Genomic DNA, 18,481 nt, shown 5'->3' on the forward strand with positions numbered 1-18,481 from the left:
AATTTCTAGTCTTACCCCTTTATTTTCACGTGATTTGTTATACATTTTTTTTTATAGTAAATTACTTATCATCTATAATGTGATTTAGATGTATAAAATGACAGATAGTTAAAATAAATATTGCTATATTGAGAAGGTATTTAAACATTTTAGCTACAACCTACGCCTTATTTGTAGGGCGTAGGTTTTTGCAATAGTATATATTATATAATTAAATACTATTGCAAAAATTTCCTGATTTTAAAGGTATACTAATTGTACTTACGGTTTTACCTGCTTGAAATTTATAGCATATATGTCATCATGTATAAGCTATATTATTGTATAGTTTTATTAAAATCTATTCAGTATAGTTCTGCGTGAAAAAGTAACAAACATCCATCCATCCACTCTCACAAACTTCCGGGATATAATAGTAAGATATACTCCTAAGTATGTATTTATAGGAATAGCAAGCAAGCTGACGGCTCACCTGCTGGTAAGTACAAAATTATGGACTACATGGGGTCTAAAATGTCACGAACGTATCAATCTTTTAGATGATTTACATACCTTACTCTAGGTATGTAAATCATTATTGTAAATCATTTGTATAGCACAATTGCTAATTTACAGATATGTTATAAATAAAATTACAAAAATAAAAAGATAAAATTATTTTATTTATATTTATCTACATGTAATAAGTTATCAGTAGTACCACAGACAAGAGTATATTACATAACAGTAACCAGATACAATACTTTTTTCTTTACAAAAGAATCAACCCTGCACAGCCCTATATTCTTGTTCGTACTTCTTGGTGTATTTGCCAGAGGGATCGTACTTCGCTGTCAGTCTGTTCCAATATTCCGGTTCATGGTTGATCAAGTGAGCGATGACACGACGAGACCCCTTGCGTTGAGGTTCCGTACACTTGGCGCATTCATTTTCTAAAGCCTCCTTAATGTGAGCTACAAGTATATACAAATACATTAATGGCGAATATTTATATTATATTATACCACACAATATACTTACTACCTATTGGAATATTTTATACTCATATGGTCAATGAATTCCAAAACCTCTATACCTTATTATCGGTGTTAATCACGAAATTAAACATTTTTCTCAAAGATGAATATGTAAAACTACGAATTGTTTAAACTAAAACTATAAACTATAAATCTCTTTTGAGGAAAATTGTATAGGTTGGCAGTGTTTACTCTTTCAATTAGAGGTTTCATATGGATTTGATTGAAATAAATTTGTTTCATCTATTCATAGGGCTTGTTGTTGAATATATATTTTTACAATATTATAGAAATATTTAAATTAACTTACATCTCAATTCCTTGCCGTCTGCAGTACACCGTCCTTCTCCAAGTACACAGAGAATATAAGGCGTAAGAATACGGCGATTTCCTAAAATTTCGTTCAAATCAATATTGTCATATCTATCTGTGTATTGGTTATTTGGACGACCAACAGCAACGGCTACAAGAGCAAATAGACAGAGAACGAAGGTCTTCATTCTGTAATAGATTAAAATATAATTTAAAACAAATAAAAATAGTAATAGTTATATGTAACTACTTTGTATGGTACTTGTAGATCAGATACATATACGATAGTCAGGATATCCGGATAAATGTCACGCATAAATTGACTCTAGAACAATAATAATTAAAAACTAGATAATTGTAACCTATATTCCACAGATAATATAATTATTATTTATTATACTTATAACAAAATACAAATTTATGTACGAAATTGTATGCAATGCACAGATCAATCAATAAATCTATTTGTTTTTTGTGTTTAATATTCAATACTATATCATATGTAAACTTTTTTAAATTTTGTTTAACAACGACTATACACTATATTGTACATTGCATTTATTTCTTAGTTTTAATTACTTAATATTTTTTCTTATTAGTTAGTGAGATTTGAAAGACTGAACGATTTAACAAAATACTATCAATACAAAATATTTCGAAAATGTAAATATATATATTTGGTATTATTATATATTTATATGATTAATTTGAGTTGGTATAAATAAAATATAATTTTCTATTAAGAAGTATAGTTTACTATGAGTCACTCACTATACAGCAGAATAGAATCTTGCGAGAACTCCGCCCGACTTACCTTGATTTATGAATATGTCAGCACTAAACTGTACTTGGTTGTTATCTGTCACAGTAATGTGTCCGTACAATTAAGTGATCAGTCGTCGACGACTTTTTATACAGAAATATCCATTGTGGACATATCGAAAACTAGTTCTAAACTAATTTTCGAGGAAATATTCGTCACTGTCATTTGTAAGTGTAATTAGGTATAGTCCATATCTTACTCTTTCACCTAATTATTCTAAATGGGTATATTGGCGTTGACCATAAATTTTATGTTATTGGTTATTGTTATCAATAAAATTTATGTCATAGCAAATTGAGATATGTCTATATTAGGATAGCTTGATAATATGATAACTTTTAAGGTTCTTTTAAACAGCTCCTATAGATGTGTGATTCTTTCGATGTATTTAAAATATTTAGCGCTGTAAACAATATGAAATGACAAAGAAAATCTTAAAACTTACTCAAGTACATATAGTTATATGTATATTATTCTTATTATGATCTTAAGCAGTTGAATGATATTAATTTGACCCAAAAACGTCGAAAAAGTTGAATATTTGAAGTTCAAGAAAAATGAAATTCTTAATAAAGTTCATACTCTATTTCTTTATTATATTTGCTTGTATAGTCTAAATCCATCAATAAATCTTTTATGAGGAGAGTTTTATCCGTGTATGACATAGAAGGATAAGGTTTTTAGAAATTGATAATCTTATTATGATTTAAATTAGAGAGATATAACTACTTTTTCAATAAAGTATCACGTACTCTAACTGAGTCTGCAAATTCTCAGAAACTTTAAACATTACTTACCTACCATCTTATTATGGCTAGATTAGAAAGAAAAATATTTTAGGTATTTATAAATTTGTTATAAACTACTGTTGCATTCCGTAGTATTGTCACTTAGCACTCTAATGATTAATCGCAAATGACTTCTTAATTAAACTTTTAAATACAATACAACATGGCTATGTAATATGCAAAATGATAGTAATTTTTCCATAGGTAGGTATTTTATTTTCCAAGCTCGTTATGTTAATTGTTATTGCGGTTAAATTAATTGATAACTGGGTAGTTATCATTATACATAGGTATAAGTACGTTAGTACACCAAACCTGCGATATAATATCAAGGTATAAAATTGATTTATTTTAATTTAAAAATTTTAACGAAATACAATAGACATAGTTGAGATCGCAAGAGGAATTAAAATTATTGTAATTAATTGTCTCTTATTTAGACACCTAATATGTATATACTTATTATAAGACAATATGAACATAACTATATATATATATATGATATTCTAAATACTCGGGTATTTATAGATGCAATATTTAAAAACATTGTACTGAACATTAAAGTATGCCCATTGAAATGTCTATATCAATTTTTCATTTAATTTAAATTTGTAATGATGAGAATAAAGCAGGAAGGAAAATAATCTAGATTATTCTATATTACTATACATTTTGTAACTTTTGTTCACTTTTTATGTAACATTGAAAAATGTGTAATTAGATATTTTTAACTCATTTTTAACTGCAATCACATTAGATTTTAAACATACCTACCATAAATATCAAAATCCTTTAGAATTATGTTGTTTATTCTAGACATGGGAACATGTAACGAATAACTAATGCCTATACGAATTTGATTTATATTATAATACACTAAAAATTTTATCCGTCTATGTTTACAACATCTGCCATATAGGTACGCTTTATACTAAGTGATAATTGAAGAACATACTCTCACATCATCATCGACTATATTTATGCTACTGACGAGTAAAAAATCGATGTAATATCTACATAAAAATAAATCTGACTCTATTGAATTAGTATTGACTTCAACATCAAATATATTTATGTATAATAGAGAGGGACTTGGGAGTATATTTTCCTTTGCTATGTAATCTAACTTAAATTCTTGGAGTATTCGTCTTGATGAGCTAAGCGATCTGATTTCTTTCTTTTGAATTAAATATATAAAAGTACAATAATTATCTAAACAATGGCGTTCTTTTATCTTGTAATCAATTTTCTGAAGAAATCCATTTTGCTAAGATTTCTGAAAAATTAAATAGCTTCTTATTATTCCAGGCAAGGACATTATTAGAATATAGAAGTCAAGATGAGCTCAACCCTTGGGATAGCGAAATTATGCTGGATGTATTTGAATTCAACGTAACACAGGCGAATCCGGCGCTGTCACTCAGAATAATTTCGTTTGTTTTTTTAAATTGACATACAAATTAATTTGATGTCGATCAAATACAAACTTACGATTTTTCAAAGTATCTAAGTACCTAAACAGATCGCAGCAGCTTCAATAACTTGACTACATATTCTGACTACATAGTATATTGTATAGTTAAAGAAAACAAGTTACTATTTATTATTCCTATAACTATAGCGCAGTCGTGAGGTTAAACAACAAGTATCAATTCCACGTAATTGTCACCTACTGACATCACACAAGGCACTACCTCATAATATTGCTACCATCAACATGGCTATTCTAATCACAATTAATGTATGCAAAAATACATGTGAAAAACATTTTTAGGTTTTGCTTTTTTATGTACATTAGAGTCCAATAAATTATCGTTAAGTAATAGTGTGATATTACCATTGTCATATCTGTAGTATTGGTATCAACTGCTTTTTTTACTTAGTTCAAAACTAAAATTACAGGATAAAAGGCATCTTAGTGTTCTGGAATGGCAGCGCATGAATCACTGGTGTGACATATGAACAGTGCTGTTCATGTATATAGGCGATGGTTACGGCTTACCACCAGTAGGTTACCATTACAATTATATAAAAAAAAATAGAGTATGCATCGATAAAAGTATTTTTACTGTAGGTATAAATTAATTTGTTTCTCCAATAATATTTAAATTATTAGAGTACTTATAGGTATTAGCTATTTTGTTATCATCAATCGTTACACATGCAATAACCGAGAAACAACAATGTATAAATTCTATCAGGAAATTCCAGCTACGGAAAATAACTTAATTTACACTGCAATAAGACAACCGGATAGGAACTAGACGTCATTATTTTGAATCGTAAATCTGAATAATGTTTAAAATCACTACTAAATAATTTTAATTGAAATATTATTCAAGAAATGACTTAATTAATAACTGAACTGAAACTTTATCTCGTAGCTTTCGCCGAATCTCTTATTTGACATTTCCACTAACATTTATTGTTTTTTAAATATCAGCTACAAATGTACATACTACTTGTTACTGTAAGGGTACTGAACACTAAACTTTTGCAGCAGCAATTTTTAAAAAAACGAAGACATATGTCACCTCACAAAGATTGCAAAAATTTTCATTAGATACTTAATTTGTGATTCAACTTATTAAAAATAAGACCTCTTTTCATTTAGTATAAAGGTATAGAACAGAACAGCAGTTCAGTCACAGGGATTGACGTCACATACGTATGAAGCTGTAACGGCCAGCTATAGTCAACTGTTACTACAGTTAACTGTGTTTGAGTACATAGTTGAAAAAATAAAGGAATCTATAAAAGGTTATTATATATATACGTATTTGAATTTATTATTCGCAAAATATCTTATTCTTTGTTAACACGCAAGTTCCCAAGGATGTCGTGTTGCGTTCACAATGTTGTCCGCAGTTTACAATACCTCTGATTACACTGTATGAGGTTACAGTGGTAAGGCAGTACCCTAAAAATAGATAATATAGGAAGTTTCTTCAAGATTAAAATTAACAATCTGTTAATTTTTATCTAGAACAGGTAAAGTAAAAATTCGAAGTAACCAATGAAAACTGAAATATCCAGGATCTTCTTACCAACGAGTCTTTATTACAAAACCAGTTCTGAGTGCGTCATTAAAACCTCTTGCTTGCCTATGAATCACACAAATTGTAATTCTTAGTATTGTATTTACGTACCTATAAAGAATAACAACTCTTTACAGTTTAACCTTTGAACGCGTAGCTTTATATTGTTACAAAATTTTATATTATGTAGATAATATACAGATACCCGGATAATGTTATGATAGTATTCTACATGGAGCGTTAATAATAGGGATAAGTGTCCCGATTGCAAACAACCACAGCATCCAAGTGGTCGCCTTCAAACTATAAATTAATGATTGAAAAACACTTTCTTAGTCCTATCACAAAAAAATCTTGACCTAAATATAAACTAAAATAAAACATAATTAGTATAAGTATGTAATATTATGTTATCTGTGGTATAAGATACAGAGGTAAAAATTATCATAGTGAATTCCTAATACGAGTAAAGCCACAATGTACTAATAGACTTTACTTCATCATCGCCCTATCAGTTTCCACTACTGGTGTAGTTTAAGTTGAAAAAAATCACAAAAAATTACGAACCATCCTCCACAAAAAAATACCGTGACGTAAAACGTCCTGAACAGAGCGCAATATATTTTTGAAGACAATATATTTTATTCCTGTTTAAATATGACAATATCTTTTCTTGTGGTGTTAGTGACAGCTTGCTATTTGTCCGGATCAATAAAATCTACATCTCAGTAGCATTTTATGGGTTTTCTGCAGCAAGTCGATAATATAAACCAACTTTAAAACTGAAGATCTTTTTGATTGATAATTCGACAAAATTTTTTTTACACTGTGAAGAGTTTATATATATATATAGCTATGCTATTATGAAATGTACTCAAGATATAACCTTTATAAATACCTAAACCTACAGTCAGCATGTGTGATAGCAGAGTGACTGTCTACTCATATTTAGACATGGGCAAGCGAACTAAGTGAGTAAAACTAGGAAATCATTATTTCAAATAGAAATTACTACATTATAGGAAATTATATATGATTACTGATTATACGATTTAAGATGATAGTCACTAAATCGTTAGATATTGTACGTAGGTACTTCAACATGAGTTCATATAAAGGAACGCAATTCATTCAGTTATTCGCTTCGTATTGCATTTACTAGTTCTACTGTACCTGCGATTGTCAAGTAAATTTATTATATTTGTTTATAACTTCACTAAGTTTCATTGTATTTTTTTTATATTTTTCAACGGACTTCAAAAAGGTATGTTCGCAAACCTACTTACTACTTTTATTTTACGAATATTTTCCGGACTTTATATTTATTATATTTTATAACATTAACTACCTACAGAGGGTCTAACAACAACGATCAATATTAAATACAATAAAATTATATTTGTGTATTCCGAGCTTTATTGAGCTAAATTTTTATTGAACTCTCTGCGTGCGTCCATTACAATTTCTAACAACCCCGCAATCTTATTGCTAGCAAAGTACAATATGAGATGGACCTTCACGCGGTGCCCTCTTAATTTACCACACTTGGCTACCTGATGTCGTTCAAAGCAATGAAAAGATACTAGGTACCTATCGAAATATGTCCTCTTAATTGTATAAACGCAACATTGCTCTTATCGTAAAGGAATGCATATTTTACTCTACTACACTTATATTGTACTAGCTGTACCGGCGACGTCATCCGAGTGGAATTTAACTTTATTTTTCTAAAATAAAAGTAGCTTAGTTACTCCGTATTACATCAGCTACCTGCCAATAAAAGTTCCGTCAAATTAGGTCGAGCCATTTTAGAGATTAGCCGGAACAAACAGATAGATAGACAGACAAAAATTGTAAAAAAATGTATTTTGTGGTATGTACCGTATTTGTATTCATATGCATGTAATAAAAACGGTTATTTCAATATTAGAAACAGACAGTCCAATTTTATTTATATGTATAGATTAGCGGCCCGCTCCGACTTCGCACGAGGATTTAATAAAAATATATTTTATAAGACACACGCACAATAATTAATAGACCCTTCGATATTGATGTCCTCTATAAAAAAACAGTAGTTAATCCCTTTGTTCTATTTCAATTCTCAATAATTTCCATAACGAGTGCCACATAATACGTTTTTTTTTGTATTTTTTTCACACGTTGGATAGTTATCCTTATGCCTTATCAAATTTTCATACGAATACGGTGTTGATAAATTTCTTATACCTATGTTCATCAAGGATAATGTAGCCTGTAGAATTCAGGTTGTCGCGATGTTGTGGCGTTAATTTATATTTCTGACTGACTGCGGTGAAGGAACCACATGGTGGTCAACCTGAATTAGTACATAGATAGCAATGGAGTAATTACTTAACATTACAAACATTCTCTTTCCCCCGATTAAATAATGTTTACTGACTACGAAATGCCTCCCATTATGTTAAGAGCAATGTTGTACTTACAATGTATATGTTAACATTAAAAGTTACCTTTGGTATATTTATGATTCTAAAAATTAGATAATAAATTGTGTTTTTATCAGATTACTATGAAGATTTTTCTCGTGCCTCTTACATTTGTATATTTAACAAATGGATATTTCTGTGAAGACTTAAAATATACTAATAAGTACGACGGTGTAAATTTGGATGAAATTCTATCAAACGAACGTCTCCTGAACGGTTACGTTAAATGTTTACTGGAACAAGGACCTTGCACTCCCGATGCAAAGGAATTGAAAAGTAAGTGCTAATTTAATACCTGTCTTGTTTTATTAGATATTTACAGCTAAATCTAGAGTTATTTTAACCTAAGATTAAAAATTACGAAACGACTAATAGGTACGAAATTTTAAATAATAAAACTTAATTTAATGACGATATATTTATAGGTACTAAATATTTTGCTCATTATTTGGTCAAGGTCACTATTTTACACGGACGAAGTCGCGGGTACAGCTAGTTTTAAATAATAAAACTTAATTTAATGACGATATATTTATAGGTAATTGAATTGGCAATGAAGCTAACGGGCCACGGTTACCACGGTTATAATGGTAACCATCATCTATTTACATGAATAGCACTACGGACAACATATTAATAACGTGTGCCACGTAAGACCTAGACGAATAACATTTTTTACAATACGTTGCCATTCCAGAAGACAAAATGTCACACTTATTATCATCTAATTTCACTGCCTTATTTCGAGCTTCGACCAAACACAACTTACGAACCAAGCTGCTTGGCGGCTGAAATAGGTGAAACTGAGGTTCCTACGCAGACGACTTTTTACAAAGTCTACCACAGTGAAGACATAGTACCTACATAGATATTGTTAAATATGGTGGTATAATCTGTGTGTTTGTGCCAGATCGAGTACTCATACGATAATAAACAGTCCAATCCATTACTAAAGAACAATAGTCAAAATTGCATTCTTTTGCTTGCAGATAATCTTCCAGACGCCATAAAAAATGATTGTAAAAAGTGCACAAACAGACAGCGAGAAGGAGCAGATCAAGTAATGGGATACCTTATAGACCACCGACCTAATGATTGGATTAAATTAGAGAAGCAGTAAGTACCTATTATAAAAATCACTCATAAATATTTCACTGTATCATAACTACTCATTACAAATTATATTTTTGTAATTACAGATATAACTCAGATGGCAGTTACAAAAGAAAGTACTTGGAGAAAAAACAGTCAGTTAAAGATGTAAATAACAACGATGATAATGGTACAGAAATTAAAAATGCTATTTCAGATGATAATTAACAATAAGAAGATATCTCATCAGAACATGAAACTAAAACTGCGGCAACATTGACTGTTGAATGTGACCGATTTTTATAAAATACTTAATGTGCTATCTACTAATTATCTACTTGTATTTAGTTTTAGATAAAATCTGAAATAAATTTTATAGTTATCTAGATTTAGATACGATTTCTTGTTTCTCTTAGTATGTTTTCACATAGTAATGCACATAAATCGGCACATTATACCAAGTGAATGTGACGAAAATTTTTAAATGAATCTGGAAATCTACTATTAGGTACTATATGTCTGATTTTTCTTCAATAACTTAAACATTATGTATTGAAACAATAGTATATATAAATGGGAAAAGATGTTTTACGACATTTTTTCAGCTATATATCTTTTAACCCTTACTTTAACACCTGGAATAGTGTATCTATTTTTAGATGAGACTATTTCTTCTGGATAGCCGACGGGCTTATAATCTACAGTTTCCTGTTTCGAAAATTCCTTTTCAGGTTTATTTTGCACAGCACACCTACAAAACAGAAATATTTATTCATTCAAAATGGATCTACAAATTTTGCAACAAGAAACCTCGTTAACTTCTACGCCAAAATGTATTATGCAAATTTTTCAATCTGAAATCTCATCGCCTATATTCCTCTTCAATTATCAATATTTCTATTGCAGGTTCTTTAATTAAAATTCTCCATAATCTATCATCTCTTTAATAATAATTTCAAATTTCAGCATAGTTACTTATTTCTACAAAATCATTATCCCAGTATCCTTTGTACCTTCTTCAAACCGTCGTACCTGGTGAGAAATAGTTTCCAAGCCACCGGATCATGAGCCATCATTGATGCAATCACCTTCCCAGCCTGTTCTTTTTGTTCTGTTGTACATTTCTTGCAATCTTCTCTAATGGCTTGAACAAGGACTCCTAAATTTTGAGACACAAAACAATATTATTAAAGTTGTATCTATGCACACATTTTTTGTCTTAGTTTACTTAGTTACCCGCTGAACTCGCGACTTTCATTCAAAATGAACTCAACAAACAAAATATAAAGGGAAGTTAATTGCAATACAATTAGTGAAACCATACCAAAATCATTTTAAGTCATTTTAGATATTAGCGTAAACAAACAAACAGACTAAAAATGTAAAAGTATTTGTTTTTGTTTCTAATACGTTGCTAAAGTCACCAATAATCATTTTTCAAATATATCTTCCATGCACAGACAGCGTCCAGTTAAATTTTTATTATATCTATAAAAAAAATACTTGATACTTCACCTTTTATTACTCCCATATCTTTGGAACAATATCGATCAACGGACATCAGGCATTTGACGTCTTCAGCCGGTAAGGGAGGTAAAGATTCATTTACATCCACTTTACTCTTCAAATTATCAGACTTTTCCATATCAGTAACTATTTCGTTAATTATTGATATATCTTCGTCTCCATATACAACTTTATATCCCCTGCTTACAATGCCATCGCCCATTCTTCTATCTATACCAGGGACTGTAATCTCTGTAAAGACGACGGTAGAAATTGACGTTAAAATAAAAAAAGTAAACCACATTGTCGTTGGCCGCGGTCACAGTTTGTTCTGAGAGTGAATCTGAATTGAAATTGTTGAATCCAATGGCCCTGTTGTTTGTCCTACTATGATGCAATTGTGCGTGCATCGTGTTTAATTATTTCAAAGATTTGTTACGTCCAAGAAAGAATGAAATGAGGGTTGTCAATCATTTATACATACGCACACCCTCAATATTTAGACATATATATATTAGATAATAAACATGAGCTTTTTTTGTAGCATTAAATTAAAATATATCACAGAATTCAAACAAGTAGGTATTTGTTTTAAATACGTGCTTATATATTATACATTTATGTGTATTTAGGTATAAACACATTGATTTTCCTCTTTTTTTATAGACCATCATAACTCCTGAATCATACACATACATACATGGTACATATCGTAATTTGAAACTCGTTAATTAATGTATTGGATCCAGAGTTAAAATTAATAACATAACAGGAGTGTTTCCCCCTAAGCGATATCAGAATGGAAACGGAACGCTGATAGGTAAGTAACTAATTACTCATTTAAATTAAAAACTCTGTAGGTAAATATAATATGCGTATGTATGTATCAAATAAAATATCAATCGCATTTCGAATACCAAATTGTCTGTAATCGGAGTAGCTATTTAGCCTTTTTAAAATAGCGAGTACTAGACACCCCTGTTGTTTACGATATTCGGGGCGCGTGACATCAACAAACAACCTTCGTTACGCACTCTTGCGCATACTAATCGCATTGGCGGCATATCTGTTGTTGATTTTCCAAACTACGATAACTTTTCATTATGTCAAACACAGACTATACTTATATCATACAAATGTGTTTACAAATAAAGCTTGTATACATCCATCAGTTTCATTTGTAGACTCACTGGGTGGCCTCTGTTGGGATTCACTCAAGTCAGTAAATAAAACTTAAATTGTTTATATACGGTGGGACGTTATGATGCGGCTCGAATGATAGATGGTAGGTGTTGATGGCTTCAACAGATTACAAGGTTGTAGAAATAATACATTTCGCTTCATATTCTTGAATTTAATTGGTACTATTTAAGATACTATTATAAATTACAAATTAGAATGAGTAAACAAAATGTACGTTGCGTCGATCGATTGATTTTGAAAGTCTGTACGTTATGTGTAGAATTCAAATTGGATGGGTGTGCGCTCCAATCAGAACGCTCCTTTTGTGTTGCGTTTTGTTGCTGCTCGTACGCGACATACGGATTTGTGTAATAATACTCAAAATGTTTAAGAAAAAATATTATAGAGACACTGGCACAAAAAGTTGTGTATTGAAATCTCAGCGATAGCAAAATAAAATGTGTATCGATTTATATTTCTGACTCCCGGTAGAAAGAAACACCGATAAAAAATAATAGGTAGACTCATAGACTCCGCCCCTGCCATGATGCATTCCAATATAGACATCGAAATGTCGATAAAATAAAAAAAAATGCTGTTGTTGTTGTTCTTTGTCAACGTAATAGCCCGAAACAATTATTTAGAAACTTTGCTAATATCTGAAATTGTTTAGGTAAATATTGTGTAAAAATTATCTCAAAATTTTGTGTCAGTTTTTCATAGTCGTTTTACAAACAAAAATGTCTAAATAAATTCTCATCACGAAATCGCGGGGTCAGCATATATTTATGTTTACGAACTACATGATAGTGGTGGCGGTCACCGTTCTCAATCACGTAATCGAGTTTATTTATTATTCTAGTAATGTATTTAAAAACAAAGTGTGCGTTGCACTCGTAGATCAAAAGTTCAGAAGAAATATTATAAATAATATTTTACTTTCTATAATTATTTTTTCTCAATTTAAGGTCATTTACACACATATTTTTCACAAAGGTTTTCTAACAGTCGTTTTTAAGTAAGGAAACCACAACAAATACGTTTATAGCACATATACAATATATCATTAGCAAATTAAAAAATCAGATATAAACCAACTTTGAGTGACTGATGCGGTGGTTGGTAGTACTTTTATACTAAGTATAATTGCGCTGCATGCCGTCGGCCCAGTAAAAATGTAACAAAATTATTAATGAGTTTCACGCCTAATACTAGCGAGCGTACACCCATAGCGCAACCGCTGTATTAAAAGGAGATCCAATAATTAACCACATAAATAAAAAAAAGTCGTTTTTCATGTAATGTTTTGTTGTAATCTTTTATTAAAGTTTTAGAGTGAAATATTGAGTGATTCAAAATTTCATTATATGATACATTTCTGTACATGTACAAATTAATTTCCAGGATGCAATACTGAATTAGCAAAATTTCACTATCGAACTCCAATATAACTATACACATGTAATATAAACGACGCCTATTTATATTTTTTAATAATCTATGATCCACACAGTTATAGTTCGACAATGTCTAGTTATACCTATTATGAAAATAAAACGATAAATCATGTCAACACTATTTATTAAATATTATTTCTCACTTTTTTAACAGATCCTCCATGATTTTCGACACTGCAGCCATGTCTAGCTTATTCTGAGAACTCTTGGCTACTATACCCAATAATGCTTTGAAAATTTTCGTTTTTCCTTCCTTATACTGTTTAACTAATTTTGGATTATTTTCCAAAACTGATATACATAGTTTAGTTAATTCTGATTCATCTGTTGTCAACGACCAGCCTTTTTCTTTAAGTAATTTTGAAGGTGATACATTGTTATTTGGATTTTGGACCAACTCATCAAGAATCAGTCTACAAATATCCAGATTGATCTTTTTTTGTAGCAGCAAATCAGTAAGTTCCAAAAGTTGTTGTGACGTTACTGGATAATCTTCAATATTAACTTTATTTTGGTTTAAGGCTGTGAGAAAGTCGTTTAGTAATAGATTGGCCACTTTGGTTGGATTTCTTTCTTTATTTGATGTGATATCTAAGAAATATTTTAATAATATAGGTTCATTAACAAGCTGTATAGCACTCTCTGGTCTTATTTGATATTCTTGTATGAGACATCTTCGTGTGTCTTCAGGGAGTTCTGGGATCTGATCTTGTATTAAAGGTACACTTATAACATCCTGAGTATCACTCTTTGTTTTCAAGTTAACTCGCAGCGGCGGGAGATTCGGCTCTGGCATATACCTGAAAAATATATACATAACTGTTATTATTATACTATTAACTATTTAAGAGTAAACTACAGAATTCTTAATACAGCATTGTAACTGAGTTATAGTTACTAACTCTACCTCAGTTACCAAACCAAAACTATCTGTTTCACTTCAAATGGGCGTATCTTAGGAATAACAATGTTACAGATAGACATGATATAGACAAACATTATCCTCTAGTAATTTATTAAAATCTCAAAAAACAGCCAAAAAATTAAAAAACCTACACCTCGGAGGTCGCGTATTCGATCCTCCTCAGTATCTCGCACGAAAGAAACATTTGTAGTGATGACTATTTGACATCGTATTATTTAAAACTTATTTTATCTGTCTCACCCAGACTATTTTATATATGTCATGTATTTACAAAAAATTGTGTGTAAATATTTAAGTATTTCTATCAGTTTGCTCAGTAACCACTACACAAGCTCAAGCTATCTTTGGACTAGACGGCACTATGTGAATTGTTCTGAGATATAATGAATTCTATATTTTTGATATCATATTACTTATATAGTGCTCACCTATAATCCTGCACAACTTCTTTATCTCGCATCGCCACAGTAATCTTATTTGTGGCGTCCCAAGAACGTGTTTCGTTCAAGATGGTTCCACCGTTTTCAAGTATTGTTCGTTGACGATCGATCTCATGTCGAATTGCGCCCGCCACTCCACGAACTGATCCGATATTTTTAATCTGTAATAGAATGTATTATTATATATTAGCACAAAACACAAAGTCAAATATGAGTTGGCCATTGTTAGAAGTTGAGGGGAATTATTATGAATGAATATAAATGATCATATTAAATCAAAAATAAGTTATTCATGTAGGACATTTTAGACACTTTAATAATTGTGTCAAAAATAGTAAAATAAGATTTTCAAACCAGGACATGACATAGAAATATTTGCTATATAGAAATAGAGAGTGATATTAATATTATCATCCCTCATATGAAAACAGTGACCATAATTATAATAATTATCACCTTATACTGTCATTAAGTTGTAAAGTAAGGTATTATTAATAAGGAATTGTACCTCAGTCCGTGTTGACAGAGGGTCTCCATAGCGGCGCAGTGACACATTGGCATCAACTCGTAACGCGCCCTCTTCCATACGACCTGTACAGGCATCAAGCCGTTGTACAATTAATATTAGCTCTTTCACTAGTGCGGCCGCCTCTTCGCCATCCTGTAAAAATCAGACAGCAAAATTACATACAAATCTTGTTTTACTTCTCATAAAGTCATCAATATAACTATGAATAATAAAATATTCTAAGGTCTGAGAATTTATTAGTAAAAATCACCAGCAGTGTTTCAAACTTAGGAGGCAAACAAAGGGCAAATATAGGAGTTTATACATGATCATGGTGGTTGAAACACTACTGAAATATCACAAACTCAATAAAATAGAATGTGAGATTTCATCATATTTACTAATTATATTATATGTATAAATAATGACCGTGTCAAATTTAAAACATATTTCTATGTTTGAAAAAAAACAGATAAACAGTCTCAGAATATGAATGCAAATAAAGCTATTTATATAACTGTGGACTCATGTGGAAAATCACAATTAATTTACTCATTTTATGAAGTTTCAAAGATCATATCCACCGTGTGAAAGGAGAAATTTGTTACTTTTTAAATTGTATTTAATATATAATATAGTTAACTCGAGTATGGGATAAAACTCAATTCAATAGTAGGTACTGAGTAATAAAGTATGTAGTATATACAAACAATGAAGTGCAGTAGGACACAAAATTTTCATCAAAATGGAAAATTAATGTCTTTGAAATCTAAACTGTGAAATTTATTTGACTGTTGTAACTGGCTAATGAAGAAATGTCTTATATTCTAAATTTGTATTTTAATTTATAGTTCTTTTATATTACATTCTTGTGTTTGATACTTCAATTCCTTCTTTCTATTCTGTTATGTCAGTAGTATATATTAATATATATTTTTCTCTGTTTACCTAGTCTTTTTTCTTATTACATGAATAAACTACAACATATTCCCATATACCTGATGATCCCTGATTGGTCATCTTGTAATCATATTCCCATATTAATATACTCAATATTGTTTAAATGCTAATAAAAAACAAATATGTTGTTTAATAAAATAAAATAAAATTTCATTTTAGTACATATTGTTAGGTAGGCTGTATCCATTTACATAGTAAAAACAAAAAATTTTACAAATATATTGCCATAGGGAAGAAAAGAAGATATACATTACCTCCAAATCAGGCTCAAAAACAAGCTCAATAAGTGGCACCCCGGCTCTATTTAAATCTACCAGACTTCGTTTTAATTCATCATCATGTAAAGATTTGCCACTGTCTTGCTCCAATTGAATTTGTTTGATTTTTGAACTCTTGTTATATGGCTCTTTATGGACTCCTGGTGTGAATACCTGTGGACAATACAAATTCAAAAATTATTGTAATTTGTGCCATATTTAGATAATGTAATATATGTAACCTGAGATAAATTTATTATAATACTATTTGAAGATTTATGGTTCTTTTTTAGGACTATATACTTTAATATTAATTGTAATTATACTCAAATACATGATTTTTATCATTATTTAAGGTGGTAAGTAGGAGGCTGAAGGGTAGTAATATGGACAAATAATTCCATAGCTAGCAATGTATAAGCATGTCAAGTTATTAGTTAGTTACAAGTTTCTAACAAACCATTATAACAAAAACCTGGTGAAGTTGCCATGGTGGGATAATTGATCTGATCTTAAACTCATCTTATCATGCTACCCTGGTGCCAGCCAGTACAAGCTGCTGTGGAAGTCGGGCGCATCATTTCATTATAATCAATTAAAAAATTATATTGTAATCAATACAAGTTTTTTCGTCTTCCTAATAAATAATAGATGTCACTAAATAAAATACCTGAAAATTAATAACACCATTGCTAGCCAGCGGCGCTCTTTGTTGTGTTATCTGATACCCTGTAGGCAAATCCGCGTAAAAATAATGTTTTCTGTCAAAAGTGGAGACTTCATTAACGCGACATGACAGTGCTAAAGCAGTCTTAATACCAAGTTCCACACATTTTCTGTTCAACACTGGTAGTGTTCCGGGTATAGAAGCGTCGAATAAAGAAACACAATTATTCACTAACCCACCAAATGTATTTTCAGCACCAGAGAAGAGCTTAGATTCAGTATTGAGCTGTGCATGTACTTCTAAACCGACAACGCTTTCCCATTTTTTATTAGTAGTTATGGAAAAGTACCGCGACCAAATAATTCGCTTGACTTTTTTATTTAAACCACGGTGTATTTTAAATAACCACATTTTTTTTTAATAAATTGCACTAAAATAAAAGATAATGGAAGTTTAGAATATACATTTGTTTATTTGGATACTTCTCATGTGTGGATATGACATAATTCGAATTCAAACTTTTGAAGTTTGAATGGACTGACTGATTATATACTGACTAGGATTTATTCTTATTTTGACAGACATAATGAGTGCACAGACTGAATATTACCCTTTACTTGACATACTTCACTGAAATTGTATAAAATAACCCGAAAAAAAATTTACATGTAAAAATTATATATCTATTTTTTCTCTATAAATTAATACTCATTACTTCGTTAGTATTTTAGATCTTTTGTTTAAATCCGCTCAAATAATTAACTTATATATCAAATGACAGTGCTAAACTAATTGAATCAAGTGAACTTTGTACCCAAGTGAAACCAACAAAGACATATAGTCTGTTATGTTAGTTATAACATAGCCCCAATAGATGGCGCCAGTAATTTTCCCGTTGTCTATCTATTCAATTCAATATTACACATACAACTTCCAATCTTTTTCTTGATATTTACTTAAAATGGGGAGTGGTAGATTATAATATGTTTACTTTTACTTTTGTTGAAATAGGTAATTCTACTGTTCACTATAAATTAAATAA

The 18,481-nt window shown here is 30.3% G+C and overlaps 3 protein-coding genes across 3 annotated transcripts; 1 reads left to right on the forward strand and 2 right to left on the reverse strand.

Moving 5' to 3' along the window:
- Positions 1-1,381: 1,381 nt before the first annotated feature.
- Positions 1,382-11,404, reverse strand: LOC131853838 (uncharacterized). Its single transcript, XM_059204893.1, has 4 exons — positions 11,053-11,404; positions 10,570-10,696; positions 10,165-10,288; positions 1,382-1,517 (listed from the first exon to the last, which is right to left on the reverse strand). Exons 1-4 carry the CDS (start codon positions 11,345-11,347, stop codon positions 1,455-1,457), a joined length of 609 nt encoding a protein of 202 aa, XP_059060876.1. The 5' UTR covers positions 11,348-11,404; the 3' UTR covers positions 1,382-1,454.
- Positions 7,178-9,851, forward strand: LOC131853839 (allergen Tha p 1-like). The gene is made up of 4 exons (XM_059204894.1): positions 7,178-7,241; positions 8,523-8,721; positions 9,435-9,561; positions 9,645-9,851. Exons 2-4 carry the CDS (start codon positions 8,529-8,531, stop codon positions 9,763-9,765), a joined length of 441 nt encoding a protein of 146 aa, XP_059060877.1. The 5' UTR covers positions 7,178-7,241; positions 8,523-8,528; the 3' UTR covers positions 9,766-9,851.
- A 2,385-nt stretch (positions 11,405-13,789) lies between the features above and the next one.
- Positions 13,790-17,971, reverse strand: LOC131853751 (glutamyl-tRNA(Gln) amidotransferase subunit B, mitochondrial). The gene is made up of 5 exons (XM_059204777.1): positions 17,443-17,971; positions 16,770-16,946; positions 15,556-15,708; positions 15,036-15,208; positions 13,790-14,482 (listed from the first exon to the last, which is right to left on the reverse strand). Exons 1-5 carry the CDS (start codon positions 17,848-17,850, stop codon positions 13,822-13,824), a joined length of 1,572 nt encoding a protein of 523 aa, XP_059060760.1. The 5' UTR covers positions 17,851-17,971; the 3' UTR covers positions 13,790-13,821.
- Between the last annotated feature and the right edge of the window lie 510 nt (positions 17,972-18,481).

This window comes from Achroia grisella, unplaced genomic scaffold (assembly GCF_030625045.1).
Source record: "Achroia grisella isolate CSIRO2021 unplaced genomic scaffold, CSIRO_AGI_Agris_v1 utg906, whole genome shotgun sequence".
In the NCBI taxonomy this organism is placed as follows: Eukaryota; Metazoa; Arthropoda; class Insecta; order Lepidoptera; family Pyralidae; genus Achroia; species Achroia grisella.

Coding starts and splice junctions, on each gene's coding strand:
- LOC131853839 (XM_059204894.1), top strand. CDS start 8,529: ATGAAGATTTTTCTCGTGCCTCTTACATTTGTATATTTAACAAATGGA. Junction 8,722..9,434: donor CGATGCAAAGGAATTGAAAA/GTAAGTGCTAAT, acceptor TTTTGCTTGCAG/ATAATCTTCCAGACGCCATA. Junction 9,562..9,644: donor TGGATTAAATTAGAGAAGCA/GTAAGTACCTAT, acceptor TTGTAATTACAG/ATATAACTCAGATGGCAGTT.
- LOC131853838 (XM_059204893.1), bottom strand. CDS start 11,347: ATGTGGTTTACTTTTTTTATTTTAACGTCAATTTCTACCGTCGTCTTT. Junction 10,289..10,569: donor TGGAAACTATTTCTCACCAG/GTACGACGGTTT, acceptor TCTGTTTTGTAG/GTGTGCTGTGCAAAATAAAC. Junction 1,518..10,164: donor ACACTATTCCAGGTGTTAAA/GTAAGGGTTAAA, acceptor AATCTATTACAG/AATGAAGACCTTCGTTCTCT.
- LOC131853751 (XM_059204777.1), bottom strand. CDS start 17,850: ATGTGGTTATTTAAAATACACCGTGGTTTAAATAAAAAAGTCAAGCGA. Junction 15,709..16,769: donor TTTTTGAGCCTGATTTGGAG/GTAATGTATATC, acceptor TGATTTTTACAG/GATGGCGAAGAGGCGGCCGC. Junction 14,483..15,035: donor GAAGTTGTGCAGGATTATAG/GTGAGCACTATA, acceptor TATATTTTTCAG/GTATATGCCAGAGCCGAATC.